Genomic DNA, 14,923 nt, shown 5'->3' with positions numbered 1-14,923 from the left:
GCCATGGGGTGCCCTTCTTGTGGGCTGTGCTGTCACATCCACTTGCACCCCATGTTCATCTCACAAGACATCTTGGGCAGTTTCTTCCCAGCCACATGGCTGTGATGTTATGAATGTATGTTTGTGGGCACATGGGTAGGTTGTATAAGTGTGTTCGCACATGTGTGTGCACAGGGATGTGTGTAAATGTGCTCTGTAGTCGCCCTTACACTGAGGTCCTCGTGGCATTCCTTTCGTGTGCCAGTCAGGCCTATGTGTCATGGTCCCCCTGGAGCGGCACTGTTTCTGTAAAAGAGCACAGTGTCCTCTAGGCTTCCTGCTGCACATCCTTGTGGCAGCTGCTCAGCTCCACTGCAGCCAAGCACAAGCCTCAGGCAGTGCACAAGCAAGAACCTGAGGCCGACTCCCGTGGACTCCAGGGGTGCTGGGCAGGACTGGCCCACCAGCACTTGCAGCTCTCCAGCCTGGGCTGCAGGGACGTCCTGTTGACTGCTTCTCTCACTTTGACTAGGCCCCTTAGACACACCCATTGCTGCAGGGAGTCTGGTGCTTTCCCAGTGTGATAGCATGTCATCTGTGGCCAGCGTGCTGGGAAGCTGGTGAATGGCAGCACAGCCTGGCCTCACCTACCTTCTGCATAGCCTTCCTGTAGGCCACACCATCCTCCTGTGCAGCCTGTTTTCACTGGCCTCCCTCCTGCCCCTCATTCTCACCATTCCCCCTGCATGCTCCCCTACCCCCCCATTCCAAGGCTCTGATCCTCCTGCTTTCTGGGCCAGCGCATACCTGTCCCCAGTGTAGGTCCTTTCCTGCAGGAAGTCTGCCCCCAGGTCTCAGTTTAAGTCAAGTGCCATTATGTATATTAAGAAAGTATCATCAAAAATTAGTAAAGGCCAGGCGTGGTGGCACATGTCTATAATCCCAGTAGCTCAGGAGGCTGAGGAAGGAGGATTGTGAGTTCAAAGCCAGCCTCAGCAACTTGGTGAGGCCCTAAGCAACTCAGCAAGATCTTGTCTGTAAGTAAAATATAAAAAGAGGGCTGGGGATGTTGCTCAGTGGTTGAATGCCCCTAGGTTCAATCCCTGGTACCAAAAAAAAATAAATAAATAAAATAAAGTAAAAAGTAAAGGAGTGAGAGGAAGATCAGTAGAGCAGAAGAGGGAGAATAGGAGAAAGAAAGGCGAAGAGGTGGTGAGGTGGGGTTGAGACCCGATTCCTGGCATGTGTGATCCTATCAGGTGCACCCACCACTGTGTATACCTTAATGCTCTCGGGAGAATTAACACCCAGGCCTTCACGTCAACACCAGGAGTTGTCCATGGTGAGGGACACCCATGGGAAGTGGGTCTAAGTATCAGATTCACAGAACTGTCCCAGAAGGTTATCTCTGAGATTAAATCAGAGCAAATTAAGGAAAATAAGAAGTATAATACACAAGCTGAATATTTCCCTATGTTCCTAGGGGGAAAGAAAACAATCAAGTGTCACTAACAGGCAAGGCCAGAACGCTGACCTGGGGGTACACAACTAGCGGCCCAGGGTGTGGGATCTATCAGACACAGACGCAGAGCGGGCTCAGACTTGGCAGGTCTCTCCCTCTCTCTCCTTCACATTTGCAATGCAAAGAGAATATGCACAGCCACTTGTATTACATAAAGTGATTATTGCATAGAAATTTAGACTAGAGACAGCATTTGGAAAGCATTTTAGTAAATTATCTTAACCAGTCTAAAAATACTCGTGAGCTGTCAACCAGAACATGGAAGTCCTGCGTTACTTGAGTGCTCTGCTGTAATTGGGACAGTTGGGAGGAACGCAGCCCCGACTTCCTCTTCACAGTTGACCAGTGGTTCTGCCTGGTTCCCCAGGCTGCGGGTGGCTCTGAGGAAGCCGCAGCCTCTGGTGCAGCTGACTTCACATGTGCAGCAGCGGCTTTAGTCACAGAGAGCCTGGCAGCATGTGCATGGCAGTCTCCTCGTGGAAAAAAGAAAACCACTAGACACACCCTGAGGCCCTTGTTGAGTCGTCCGCTTGATGTCTGCACCCTGCTGGCTGGTGGCACAGTGTGGCTGGGGCCCACCCTCAGGTGCAAGGAGCCAGGAGAGGAGGAAGCTTACCAGAGAAAACATGAAGGTACACCCATCCACGAGCAACCAGCACCCTGACATCACACATGGCACTATGAGCACCTGGAGCGATGGCACGCTCCCTTACTGCTGGCAGGAAGGCCAAAGGGACCGTCACCTTGGAAAGCAGTGTTCTGATGGCACGCCCAGCAAGGAAACTGCTGTGTTACCTGCTGGGTGCTTTACCTGTAAAGTTAAGTGCTTACATCCACGTAGAACCTGCCTGTGGACGTTGTTTGACTCATGGCTGCCCCAAATGAAAGGCAGCCCAGAGGCCCTTCAGTAGGTGAGTGCAGGGAATGCTGTTCAGCACAGGAAATGAACTCTGACCCCAGGGCTCAAGGGCTTGCATCAGGTCACAGCGGGACAGTAGCAGCCCAGGCAGTCTTGAGGTTCCAGCCCCATGCCACTTGTTTTCCTCATAAACACAGTCTGGCGAGGTGTGCGCACACCCTCACACCCTCACCCACATGAGACAGCAAGAAGAGGTCCTCCACAGAGAGGTGCTAGGCCTTGCTGACAGCCTTGAGAAAGACACCCACACCAAGGGAGGGCCTCCTGGATGTGTGGGAGAGCCTGGGACTTCTCACTGCTCTTCACCTGGGCAGTGAGCTTTCTGCCTGGCACTGCACTCAGTGTTTGGCACTGCACTCGGTGTTTGGCACATGCTGACATCCTGAGGTGGGGCTGATGGCCTCAGCTTCTAAACTCAGCAGACCCTGATCCCACAAGGTCCATCAGCCCCCTCAGCCCTTAGCAGAGGCTCCTCTCCTGGCTGTGGGAGCTAGAGCCCAGGAATCTCAAGAAAGGACTGCAGCAGCCCTTCAGTGGGGAGAGCTTTCATTGCAGAGCCCCCGCTCTGTGTCCAGCACCTGGAGCTCTGCCTGCCAGCCAGCAGGTGCACACGTGAGCTAGTGGGTGGAAAGGCTGTGCCACGTGTGCTGGCATATGTATTGCTAACTCCCTGGCTTCCTTGGTGTCCGATTGCCCCTGGGATGAGTATGGAACCTCCTGCATGGCCCAGCATTTTTAGGCTCCTCTTCACTCTCTGTCTGTGCCCCGGCCACCCTGGATTCATTTCTGCTCTAGCCCACTCTGTCCTTTGAGGCTGCCTCTGCCTGGAGGGTCCTTGGCTCCCTTTTGACCTGTTTCCGACTCATCCTGCCCACCGCCTTCCCCTTCCTCCACCCAGCCTGTACCCCCACCTGCCGCCCACACCCTGGACTGCCTCCCTGGTTAGCTCCTCAGCTACACATGCACTCACCACTGTTGCCTGCTTGTGGGTGCTGCTGGGAGCAAACCGCTCACAGCCTGTTTGTCGGCCAGCTGCTAGGTGAGCGTGTGCTTGTGCAATGCCTGTTCCAGGCTTGTCTGAAGCGTGAAGTGTTCCCTCCTGCAATGTCTCACTCAGTTGCCTAGCAGCCTTCCTTTCTCTATTGGATGGGGCAGAAATATTTTGAGCCGAAAAATGAACCGATATGTGGAGGTTGGCAGCCTTCTAACCTTCCCTATGCCCCAGTTGCAGCAGAAGAGGCACCAGAAAGTAGGCTGTATGGATGGGTGGGCCATGGTGTGCTGCCTTAGCATGATGCGTTGACTATATTCATGTTGGTAAAAAAGAGCGTGGAACACATGAAGCCCCTAGTTTTATGATCCATGTACATCATATAGATAGCAATAAATATATCCAGTGCTTAATATAATATCAAATTATTGATTTTAAACTGACAGAAATCACAGGTAGAGCCATCTTGCTAAAAAGGAAACCAGTCCTACAGGTTGGGGGTCTGGGAGAGCTTTCCAGGTAGGCTTCTCCCTGTGTTTTGCCAGTAACTTGCAAAGTTCTGTCATGAGTCATCTGGAACAGCACCTCACAGTGGCCCTCCTGTTGCTAATTGTGTGCAAGTTGGCGGTGGCACTGTCCACGTGCTGGCCAGCCAGCCAACCTTGCCCCATTATCAGTGCCTGTACAGAGCTGCTTCCAGCAAGCCCACAGTGTGCCTTTGGTTCACAAATCCTGTTGTGTCTTACAGAGCTGCAGAAACTGGAGGGCAGCAGTCGACCTGTGTGGACGCCTTCTCACAGCCCATGGCCAAGGCTACGGCAAGAGTGGGCTGCCCACCAGCCACACAGCGGACTCGCTGCAGGTGAGAGCACCTCCACCACTAGGTCGCTGTGTTGTATTCCGCTTGTCACGGTTTGAGGACATCAGAGAGCCCATGGGCTTTCATGCCAGAAGGAACAATTTGGGAACAAGATAGGGATTTTCATTTTCTGAGCTTAGTCTCTGCGTGAGATGACTCATGTTCTTCCTTCCCTGGTGGTCGGTGTGTATTAATTCTGCCATGTGGCCCTGCTGTGCAGTGCCTCTGCTGCCCAGAGGCCTGGTGAGGGTGCTCTGCCCTCGCTCTCCTGGCAGACCAGGCCTGGCCTGAGGTGGGCAGGGGGCTTCCTATTGTGATGGAAACCAAGTGGCTCTGAAGGGTTCCCGAGGTGGGGAGTGGGCTCCACAGGCTGTGTGCTCTACCTGGAGCAAGCGTCCCTGCTCCGACTAGGGAGAAGGTGGAAAGAATGTCCAGGATGGAGCTGTGGCTGGAAGGGAGCTCCCCAGTCAAGAAGGAGCCTTCAGGGTGCTCCAGTTCCCCCCTGCCCTGGGGAGGTGGTTTTGTTTTTTGCAGCACTGGGGCTTGAACCCAGAGGAGCTTTAACGCCGAGTGAAGCCATTCCCAGCCCTTTTATTTAAAAAATATCATCTCTTTTATGCTTGGAAATAGATAAGAGAATAGTTTGTGTTCTCAGAACACAAATATAAAATACTGTGCACAAGTACTTATACAATACATTATTATCAGCCATCCTCAGCCCTTTTTATTTTTTATTTTGAGACAACGTCTCACTAAGTTGCTTAGGGCCTCACTAAATTGCTGAGCCCTCAAATTTGTGATCTTCCTTCCTCAGCATCCTGAGTTGCTGGGATCACAGGACTGTGCCACCATGCCCAGCTAGGAGATTTCAGCTTTAATCCTAACTTTCTTGGGGCTCCCCAGAACTGAGATTATCACCAGATATTCCAAAGCTGTAACAAGCTTAGGAGAGCAGTAACTGGGGAAGCTGGTGGCCCAAATCCTGCAGGTGGGCTCCTCCCTCCTGGATCTCCCCAGGAGCCCGCAGGCATGGGCTGCGCAGGACAAGCAAGGCCACCTCGGGTGCCCTTGCACCTCCTCACCCCTTTTGGCCCCTCCTCGCCAGCCCAGTCGCGGGCTCTTCCCTCCATGTCTCACACCACCAGCACAGCCCCTCACTGGAACGGTGCCTTGGCCCCTGCACTCACCTCTGTCCCCACACTGCAGCCAGAGTGATCTGAAAGCACATGTAGATGGTCTTACCTTCCTGCTCACAAGCTGTAAGCACTTCCTGCCGCCCCAAGTTAGACAAGCCTCATCATCCTGCAGGCAGCTCCGAGCCTGCAGGCAGAGTAGAGCAGTCACTGTGCTTGCTGTAGACCCTGGGCAGTTGCTTCCTAAGACCTCATTCCTTGGTTTTTAAAGCTTATTTCAGAAAAAGTATATTTAGCTATTTATTTTTAATTGATAAAAAATTGATATATTTAGGATGAATTACCTGCTGGTTTAACATATTCATTGTGGAATGCCCAAGTCAATCTATAACATATCCATTATCTCATACATGTGTTGGTGTTTTGAGAACATAATCTACACTCTTACAACACATTGTTATCAAGTGGAATCCCCATGTTCTGTAACAGACTTAGCTCTTACTCCTCCTAACTGTCCTTTGACAACGTCCCTCATTCCCCATTCCAGCCTTTGGTGAATAGCACCCTACTCTGCTTCTATGAATTTAAGTTTAACTTCCACAAACAGATCACACAGTATTTTTCTTCCTATGCCTGGCTTACTTTACTTGACATAATGTCTTCCAGATTTGTGTATGATTGTCACAAGTAGCAGAATTACCTTTTTTTAACTTCAGTAATATTCCATGGAATACATATACCCTAATTCCTTTATTCACTCATCCGCTGACAGACACTGAACCTCATTTTTCTTGTCAGTGAACAGAGAACCACTTGGGTCATCTCCAGGGTTCTTTTAGTTCTGCAATCTGCCTCTGTGGCTCTATAATTCAGACCCCACCATTTTCCTACGTGTGTCTCCATTCTGCCACCCTAGAGCTCGCTATGCTCGCCTGCATCTGGTACTGTCCACTCTGAGGCCATGGTCACACTGTCCTCTGCAGGCCCCTCCCCATCCTGTGGCCTTGAAGTCCTGGTCCTTCAGTGCTGCTCCCAGCATACCTGTTTATCCACATCATGCCCCTCCCCACCATCCCCAGCCCTACCACTCGGCATCCTCCTCTGGGAGGGTCTGTGCTTTCATCTCCTGACACCTAGTGTGGTGCTTAGTATATGAGCCCTGCTCAAAAAGCTTTTTAGAGTAATCAAATCTGGTAAAATCGTTTACACTACTGTTAGTGAACTCCGGAGTATTTCTATAAACCTGTAAGTATTCAAATTGCAAAGGTAGGAAGTTAGCCCTTGTTTTGATACATTAGAAAACAAGCTCTGATAGCAGGTTAATAAGGAAGAGGACTTTGTGAACTTGATGTGTGAACATAACCTGTTGGTCCATCATGTCTTGCGTTTTAGCTCTGGTTCGTGAGATTGGCCCTGCTCGTGAAGTTAGGCCTTTTCCAGAATGCCGAAATGGAGTTTGAGCCCTTTGGAAGTCTGGACCAGCCCGACCTGTACTACGAGTACTACCCACATGTGTACCCTGGGCGCAGGGGTAAGACGGCGCACTTGATGTTGGTGCCTTTTCGCGTACTTCACTCTGCTTGGCTGTGCATAATTGGGTATCCTCCCTTTGCCTGTTCTGCCAGACCTGAAGAGTCAAAGCAATAGCCCAGCCATAAGCCTGAGCCTACAAAGTGATCTCACCCAGTGTTATAAACACACCAACCTAGACAGAACACACCAGTGCGTCCTCGGGTCACTCAGGAGCCATCTGTTGCACCTGCTAGGACCCTGCAGCATGACTGGGTGTTAGGATTGTAGACATTCTCTGCTGCTCTCCACAGGAAAAGCTGATGTCTCGTATGTACCTCACTGCTAATGAAGCAAGGCCCATCTTTTCCACTGGGAGCTTGCTCTGTTTTCCCCTAGTCTCTATTCCTGGTGTGTTTGTTTGTTTTTAATTAAAAAATTCTTCATTGCTGTAATTGGACATTTAGACCCTTCCACACCACTAGCAGGAACATACACGGCACACCGACTTTAAAGCCATTTAGCAATTTCCTGAAGGTTTAACAAACACTTGCCATGCAACTTCGCTCCGCCACTGTGCCACCTCTCTGGCTTCCAGCAGCCGATGGGCAGGGCCCATCTATTCCTGTTTATTTTAAAGCTCTGGTGCTGGTGCCATTCCACGGAGAGATCCCAGGAAGGACCCTGTTTGAAAAGTAGCTTAGGCTGGAAGAAGGAAAAGGGAGCTGCAGGGAGCCAGTGTCCTCAAAGTGGGGCCTCCCAGAGGGCCCTGTATCCTCAGCACACCCGATGACCTTCCTGGGGTGTGCTTGCTGCGAGCAGCAGGAGCAGTGATGGGAGGCCGGGCCGTCGGGAAGGTGCCGTCGGGGAACCAGGCCTCACAGTCCTCTTCCTGTGGCCCACAGTCCTCTTTCTCTGCAAGTAGGTCCCATGTGCACCTGCCCTGAAGCTCGTCCATTCCATGTGTGATTTCCACTACTCTTCCTGCCCTCACAGAGCAACAGCCATCTCTGGGGTTCTAGGACACTGTCCCAGCACGTGACCTGATTGGCCTCCCCGGTGCTGCCTTCTTTCTCATTCACACCCTCTAACCATTTGAGGCTCATCTTTAACTATAGGGTGATTGCAAACTGCCAGCCCAAAAGAGGAATGAGCCTTTGTCCCGTCGAGCAGTTGTGACAGAAAATGAGCCTTGGTCCCATGGAGTGGTTGTGACAGGCGGTGCTGGAACGCTTAAGGGCAGGGCTACGTGGGAAAGTGGCGCTGTTCCTCTAGAGTCGGCCTTGCCTGCAGTGCTGCCAGCGGGCAGCAGTTCTGCCTTTTCTCAGGAGGAACATCTGTTTTCCTTCAGCGATGAAAAAACTTTGTCTCCAGTCTGCCTGGCTGCTCCCAGCCCTGTCCCTGCCCGCTCCTCTGCTTCTCTGTGCCTTGCTGGGAGTTGGCAGCTGGTTTCCATGGTGATTTGTCTGCTACCAACCAAGCTCAGAGCTTGGAGCATACAGACCCCCTTCACGGTGCTGAGCTCCAAGGCACCCTAATGCTGCTGCTGCGAGAAGTCTGGGCTCTTGTCCTTCAGGCCCAGTGATGTAGGTTCACAGCAACTGCTTACATCAGCTGCCCGAGCCCAGGACAGATGTTTAAGAGGAGTGGACAGACTGCCTGGGAGGTCTAACCTCACTGTCAGCAGCCCTGCTTCCTGAGTGCCCCGGGTCACCTGGGTGCTCTCTTCTGCATCCTGAGAAGGGTCGTACTCTTGGCTGTCTTCACAGAGCACTTGGGGGAGGGGACAGGGCTTCCCAAGAGAAAAGCCTCTCACTGAGGCCATTCTGTCCCAGGATGTGCAGCCTCTGGGCCACTTCCCACTCGGCTGGGGTTGGACAAGGAGAAGCCAGCGAGTGTGCATCACAAAGCAGCTGATTCCAGTTCCAAAGGAGAAAGATGTCACCTGAGCTAACGTGTATTAACATTCACCCACAGTATTACATGGAATGCTTACTGATTTTTCTTTTCATTGGGTGGAGTACCAAGCATAAATGTAAGAATTTGATTCATTCATTTCATTTTAGCTTGCAATATATAAGCAAAGTGAGTCATTAAAATATGCTTTAAAAAGGAGATTATAGCGGGCTGGGGATGTGGCTCAAGCGGTAGTGCGCTCGCCTGGCATGCGTGCGGCCCAGGTTCAATCCCCAGCACCACATACCAACAAAGATGTTGTGTCCGCCGAGAACTAAAAATAAATATTAAAATTCTCTCTCTCTCTCTCCCTCTCTCTCTCTCTCTCTCTCTCTCTCCCCCTCTCTCTCTTTAAAAAAAAATGCAGTAGGTGGTGTCGTCTTATCTTCCCCGCCATTTAAAAAAAAAGGAGAATATAGCAATACAAACAAATAAATAACCTTTATGAATGAGCTTTAATATATTTCATTTAAATATTGGACTAATTTTTAGTCATTCAGAACATTCGGAAAAAGACATGTGATGAATCATGTGTAAAAATCATGAAGTCATTGTTTTTACCTAAGAAAGGAACAGTATTTCTGACATTTCCATCAGTCACACTCCGTCCCTTGAAACACAGTTAGATTTTTCCTGGCTCCCAGCACTGATGTCTGACCTGCCATCTGGAAGAGTCATGAGGACATGAGGCAGGCCAGCTTCAGAGCCCAGGGCTGAGGTCTGGAGGTTTGGGGGACCCGAGAGCCACAGGATGTGAGGGCCACCTGGCCTGGTACTCTGCCAGCTGCCCTGTCCTCTCCTTTCCCTTCTTCACTCTCTACCCTTTTCTTCTGGTTCTGCTCTTCACTGTCCTCGTGGATCATGCTCTCATGCTGCCTGGATGTCCCCAGGGCTCAAGAACCATGTGTCAACCCAGAGCAGCTATTCACAGTGCACATGCTCTTTGCCAGATGGGACACAGCAGTTAGGAGGTCGTGCAAATCCCACTGTGTGCATCTGCTGGGTCCCCACAGTGCCCCCTAAAGATAGTACAGTTTCAGTTACTCAGACCTGACTCACCTACACTCCAGTCTGTGACCATCATGTGCTTCAGGAAGCTCCATGCATGGGCATTGGCCATGCAGGTAGAGGATGTCAAAACCAGAAAAAAAAAAACAGTTTGGATTAACTTGCTGTGAGCCACTCTCATCTCAAGAAACTGGACCTGAGCTGCACACACGAGCCATGTTCTGAGGGCAGAGGAGCAGATAGGTGTTCCTTGGCTGTCTTCCTGTCACCGACCTTAGACTCCAGAAGGGGCCCTTGAGAGTCTGCTTGTGGTGCACATAGTTCTACCCAACGTGCCTGCACCACTGCTCCCCGCAATGCTCGTGCCCAAGTCTGCTTGACTGTGATAGCGTTTTCAGTAAAAGCTATTTGCTTTCATTCTGTTCCACCCCTTAGGTCCCTTTGAGAAGCCCTGTTTGGGGGTATCCCCTATCTGAATTCACTCTATTTTCAACAACATTTGAAACTTTCTAAAATGTCAACGTTAAACAAAGACACTAGCTCTTTCATGATTGCTCCAGACTTCATCTTTCTTGTACTTGATGTCCTCTTAGTTGGACTGGATGTACTTTGTGTTGACAAACAGTAAGTTTTAGAAGGGCATTGTAGGGCTTCTGTGACCTTGTTCCTCCTAAATGTTTTCCTATGGTCTTAAGGTTTTTTGGGAGGGTGGGGGTACTGGGGATTGAACTCAGGGGCACTCAACCACTGAGCCACATCTCCAGCTCCCCCCACCTTTTTTTGTAATTTATTTAGAGAGAGGGTCTCACTGAGTTGCTTAGCACCTTGATTTTGCTGAGGCTGGCTTCGAACTCGGGATTCTCCTGTCTCAGCCTCCTAAGCTGGGATTATCACACCCAGCCAGTCTTAAGATTCTTAACCAAGCGTTTTTCTTCATGCATTTTTTTTTCAACAATGAGAGTGTTTAGGGAAGGGTTTCTTTGCAGTGAGCGAGTGACCCAGCTTCCCCGTCCTGTGTGGTTCCACACCATCAGCACCACTCCGAGGCTCTCCAGGAAGCCTTTGGAAGCCGTTTGCAGAGGAGACTTCTTGGTTAACCTCTGGTGAACTCCACCCAGCCTCTAATCACTTATACTTTGTTCTAGTCAGCTTTTGTGTCTCTGTGACCAAAAGACCTATCAAGAACTACTTAGAGGAAGGAAGGCTTATTTGGGCTCATGGTACAGAGTTTTTCAGTAAAAACGGATGTGCCCATTGGCATACCATCCTTGAGCCTCTCCCCATTCACCCCCCCCCGAAAGCCGTCACAACCATGAGCCTGTCACATATCCTTCCTGATCATGTCTTTGCATGTCCACTCCGCACGTGCATGTGTGGACACAGAGATCCAAACGTGTAGAGAGCGAGCAAGAGTGTGTGCCTCTATGTGTGAGATTTGCTTTTTAAATACTCATTCATGAGCGTGTTGTCTTAGTTTTGCTTTTTCCCAATCAGCATATCCATGTACTTCCACAGCTGCCCTGCGCACATTAGGGTCTTTCCAAAAGACTGAGCACCCTGCCTCTGAGTTTCTGAGGTCTAAATAGCCGCAGCCTTGTCTCCAAGCAACAGGTTGTCTTCAGGGCCACTTTCCACCTGCACAGCAGTGCATGAGGGCTGTGACCACTGCCAGGGCGTGCAGGACCCCTGCTGGACTGACCACAGCCAGGGCAGCCCCGCATCCTCGGGCTCTTCTCCTCAGGCTCACTCTCAGTGCCTCCGTCATTAGTTGAGGTTTATTTCTGTATTCTAGGTATTTGATCCTTTGTCACATATTTTAGGAGTATCTCCTCCTATTCTGGAAAATCTTATTTCTAAACCTGAGAAAAGAGAATCTGATTTAAATTCATCAAGATAACATTTTTTATTTGTAGTTAGCACATTTTAGGGAGCTCCTGCCACATAGGGTTGTGCCAGGAGCAAGTGCAGACAGATTCTGCGCTGGCCTGGGCCTGGGCCAGGTCCTGAGACACAGGACCAGAGACGTTGCCAGACACACCCCAGGGCTGCCCTGTACTGTGGCCTAGTCATCTGCAGGCGTGGGCACCGTGTGGGGAGCATGAGTGGTGCGTCCTCCCCAGGGACACAGCACCTGGGTGGCCACACAGAAACCCCTATGCTCACCTGCATAGGTGTGCCTTCCCAGCATGCTGTGGCTCTCTAATGGGAGTGAAGTGGACACGTAGGCCATCACGTTCCGTGACTCCAGACACATTGGCTGAATCAGGCATTAGATGGAAAGTAGTTGCTGCAGGATTTTTTTCTCTTACAACTTTCTCAGTAGGTTTTTCCTACTTAGAAATACAGCCCCGAGTTGAAGGTGACTTCTGGGTTGTGAGTGTGGCACTCTTGTTGGATGGACACACACACAATGCGCTTCCCTGACGAGTGTAGCCAAAGGAGGGAAGCCGAAGGCACAGCTTTCCCTGGGCTGCCCACCAGCCCAGTGGGGAGGAGATGGAGACAGGGAAGGCAGCGCTGAGCAGTGGCCCATTCAGACTCCTGAGGTGGTGCCCAGAGCTGACCTGCCACAGCTGGGCAAAGAGTTCAATGGGCTCCTTGCAGGTGCCAGCCCGCAGTGGTGCCAAGTGCTGTGGGTTGGCATCTGTCCAGCCACTCTGCAACCTCCTGTCCTTGTCGCAGAGAAGTTGCAGCTGTCTAGCGTAGACAGCTGGTGAGGGAGGGGCTCCACACTGCTGGCCGCCCTGCCACCCAACCACGGCCCCTCGAGTCGGCAGTCTTCTCCTCTCCCTGCCCACCATGGCCTGGCTGAGTTCTGTGCATTTCCTCTAGCTTTCTACAGCGGCAGCATGGGTTGTGAGTACTGCAGGGGATGGTCTGAAAAGAATTTTGACGGAGTATTTTCATTTAATGGTTTCTAAATGATTAACGAGAATGTTTCTGCCATATTTATACCAACTTCACTTTTGGCAGGTCAAGACTAGATGTGAGAATCTTTCACAAACAGATCCATGGAATCAAGTTTCCTTGGAGATTCTGACTGGCCTTTTCCTACCCGAGCACATTTCCTTGCAGGAGAGAGGCAGGCCCGAGGGTTGGTGTGGCAGCCTCACATACCTATGTCACTTGACAGCCACCCTTAGCATGAAGGATGTCACTGAGACTTCCAGTAGCTTTTCAGTGACAGGCAGGCTCAGCATCAGGGTGAAGGGACTGTTATGTGCATTTCCTGGAATAAAGGTCTGGTGACATGGCAGCAGCGACCTGTGCTTGCTATCACAGAGGTGGTGGTGGGTTGTGTCCAGGGCCTGGCGTGTGTTTGCCCTCAGAGCATGACAGAGGCATGTCTGCGTTCCTCACAGATCCACCTGTCCACTGGAGCTGAGAGGCAGGCTCCAGCTGCTGTGCTCTGGTCTAACTCGGTGACCACATCTTCTCCTAGAAGGGGTGTTCCCTTCTGTTTGGTCCCTTCGCTCTTCTCGTTCTGTTGGCCTCTGTCCATCCTTCAAGATGTCACCTGTGTGAGGCATGCGGTCCTCCCTGCCTCCATCTCAGGGGTGTTGGCAGGTGGTGAGGGGCTGGCACAGGAGGATGTCTGGTCACACAAAATGGGGACAGTGTGTGGGAACAGTGCTCCTGATGAGATGTGCCATCCCCTCCCTGCCACAGAAGAGCCCCAGCCCTGGGGCTGCATTTCTGTCAAGACCAGTGGCTGAAGCCTGAGTGGGGGCATGGTCACCATGCATGGAACGAGGGTGCCAGAGGTTCTGTGGAGGGACACTGACATTTTTAAAATAACATGTTAAATATTTTATTTTCAAAAACATGTTAAGATTTAAATCTAGTGATTGGTGCTCTATCTGATGTGTGAGGGGTAAAGATCTTCTCCCAGGATGTAGGCTCTCTGGTCACCTCACAGATTGTTTCCTTTGCTGAGAAGAAGCTTTTTAGGTTGAGTCCATCCCATTTATTGATTCTTGATGTTAATTCTTGTGCCTCAAGAGTTTTATTAAGAAAGCTAGGGCCTAGTCCCACATGATGGAGATTAGGGCCTACTTTTTCTTCTATGAAACGCAGGGTCTCTGGTTGTATTCCTAAGTCCTTAATCCATTTTGAGTTGAGTTTTGTGCATGGTGAGAGATAGAGGTTTAATCTCATTTTGTTGCACATGGATTTCCAGTTTTCCCAGCACCAATTGTGGAAGAGGCTATCTTTTCTTCAGTGCATGTTTTTGTCACCTTTGTCTAATAAAAGATAATTGTAGTTGTGTGGATTAGTCCCTGTGTCCTCTGTTCTGTACCATTGGTCTACCAGCCTGTTTCGGTGCCAATACCATGCTGTTTTGTTACTATTGCTCTGTGGTATCATTTAATGTCTGGTATAGTGATGCCACCTGCTTCACTCTTCCTTGTAGGGATTTTTTTTTTTTTGTAGGGATTTTTTTTAGCTGTTCTGGGTCTCTTATTTTTCCAGATGAATTTCATGATTGCTTTTTCTAATTCTATGAGGAATGCCTCTGGGATTTTGATCAGAATTGCATTCAATCTGTATAGTGCATTTGGAAATATGGTCATTTTGATAATATTAATTCTGCCTATCCAAGAGCAAGGAAGATCTTTCCATCTTCAGAACTCAAAAAGCTAAACACCGGAAAAAAAAACAAATAACCTAATCAATAAATGGGCCAAGGACCTGAAAAGACACTTCTCAAAATATGATGTACCATCAATTAACAAATACATGAAAAAAAATATTCATCATCACTAGCAATTGGAGAAATGCAAATCAAAACCACCCTAAGATTTCAGCTCACTCTAGTCAGAATGGCAGCTATTATGTATATAAACAACAATAAGAGTTAGCAAGGATGTGGTGGAAAAGGTACACTGATTGTGGGACTGCAAATTGGTGCATCCAATATGGAAAGAAGTATGGAGATTTCTTGGAAAATTGGGAATGGAACCACCATTTGACCCAGCTATCCCTTCTCCTCAGTCTATACCCAAAGGGCTTAAAAACAGCACACTGTAGGGACCCAGCCATATCA

The 14,923-nt window shown here is 50.0% G+C and overlaps 2 protein-coding genes across 2 annotated transcripts in view; one reads left to right on the top strand and one right to left on the bottom strand.

Annotated features, from left to right (window-relative positions):
• The window catches only part of ADI1 (acireductone dioxygenase 1), a 214,875-nt gene that overhangs the window by 158,192 nt on the left and 41,760 nt on the right, over nucleotides 1-14,923 (bottom strand). The gene's annotated exons all lie outside the window — the stretch shown is intronic.
• The window catches only part of TRAPPC12 (trafficking protein particle complex subunit 12), a 60,709-nt gene that overhangs the window by 23,947 nt on the left and 21,839 nt on the right, over nucleotides 1-14,923 (top strand). Inside the window, exons 4-5 of the mRNA XM_081264931.1 lie at nucleotides 4,160-4,273; nucleotides 6,796-6,934. Coding sequence (XP_081121057.1) covers nucleotides 4,160-4,273; nucleotides 6,796-6,934 — 253 coding nt within the window. The remainder of the gene's footprint in view (nucleotides 1-4,159; nucleotides 4,274-6,795; nucleotides 6,935-14,923) is intronic.

Source organism: Spermophilus citellus, assembly GCF_964194105.1.
Source record: "Spermophilus citellus genome assembly, chromosome: 13".
In the NCBI taxonomy this organism is placed as follows: Eukaryota; Metazoa; Chordata; class Mammalia; order Rodentia; family Sciuridae; genus Spermophilus; species Spermophilus citellus.
This window is presented reverse-complemented; position numbering and strand designations above follow the sequence as displayed.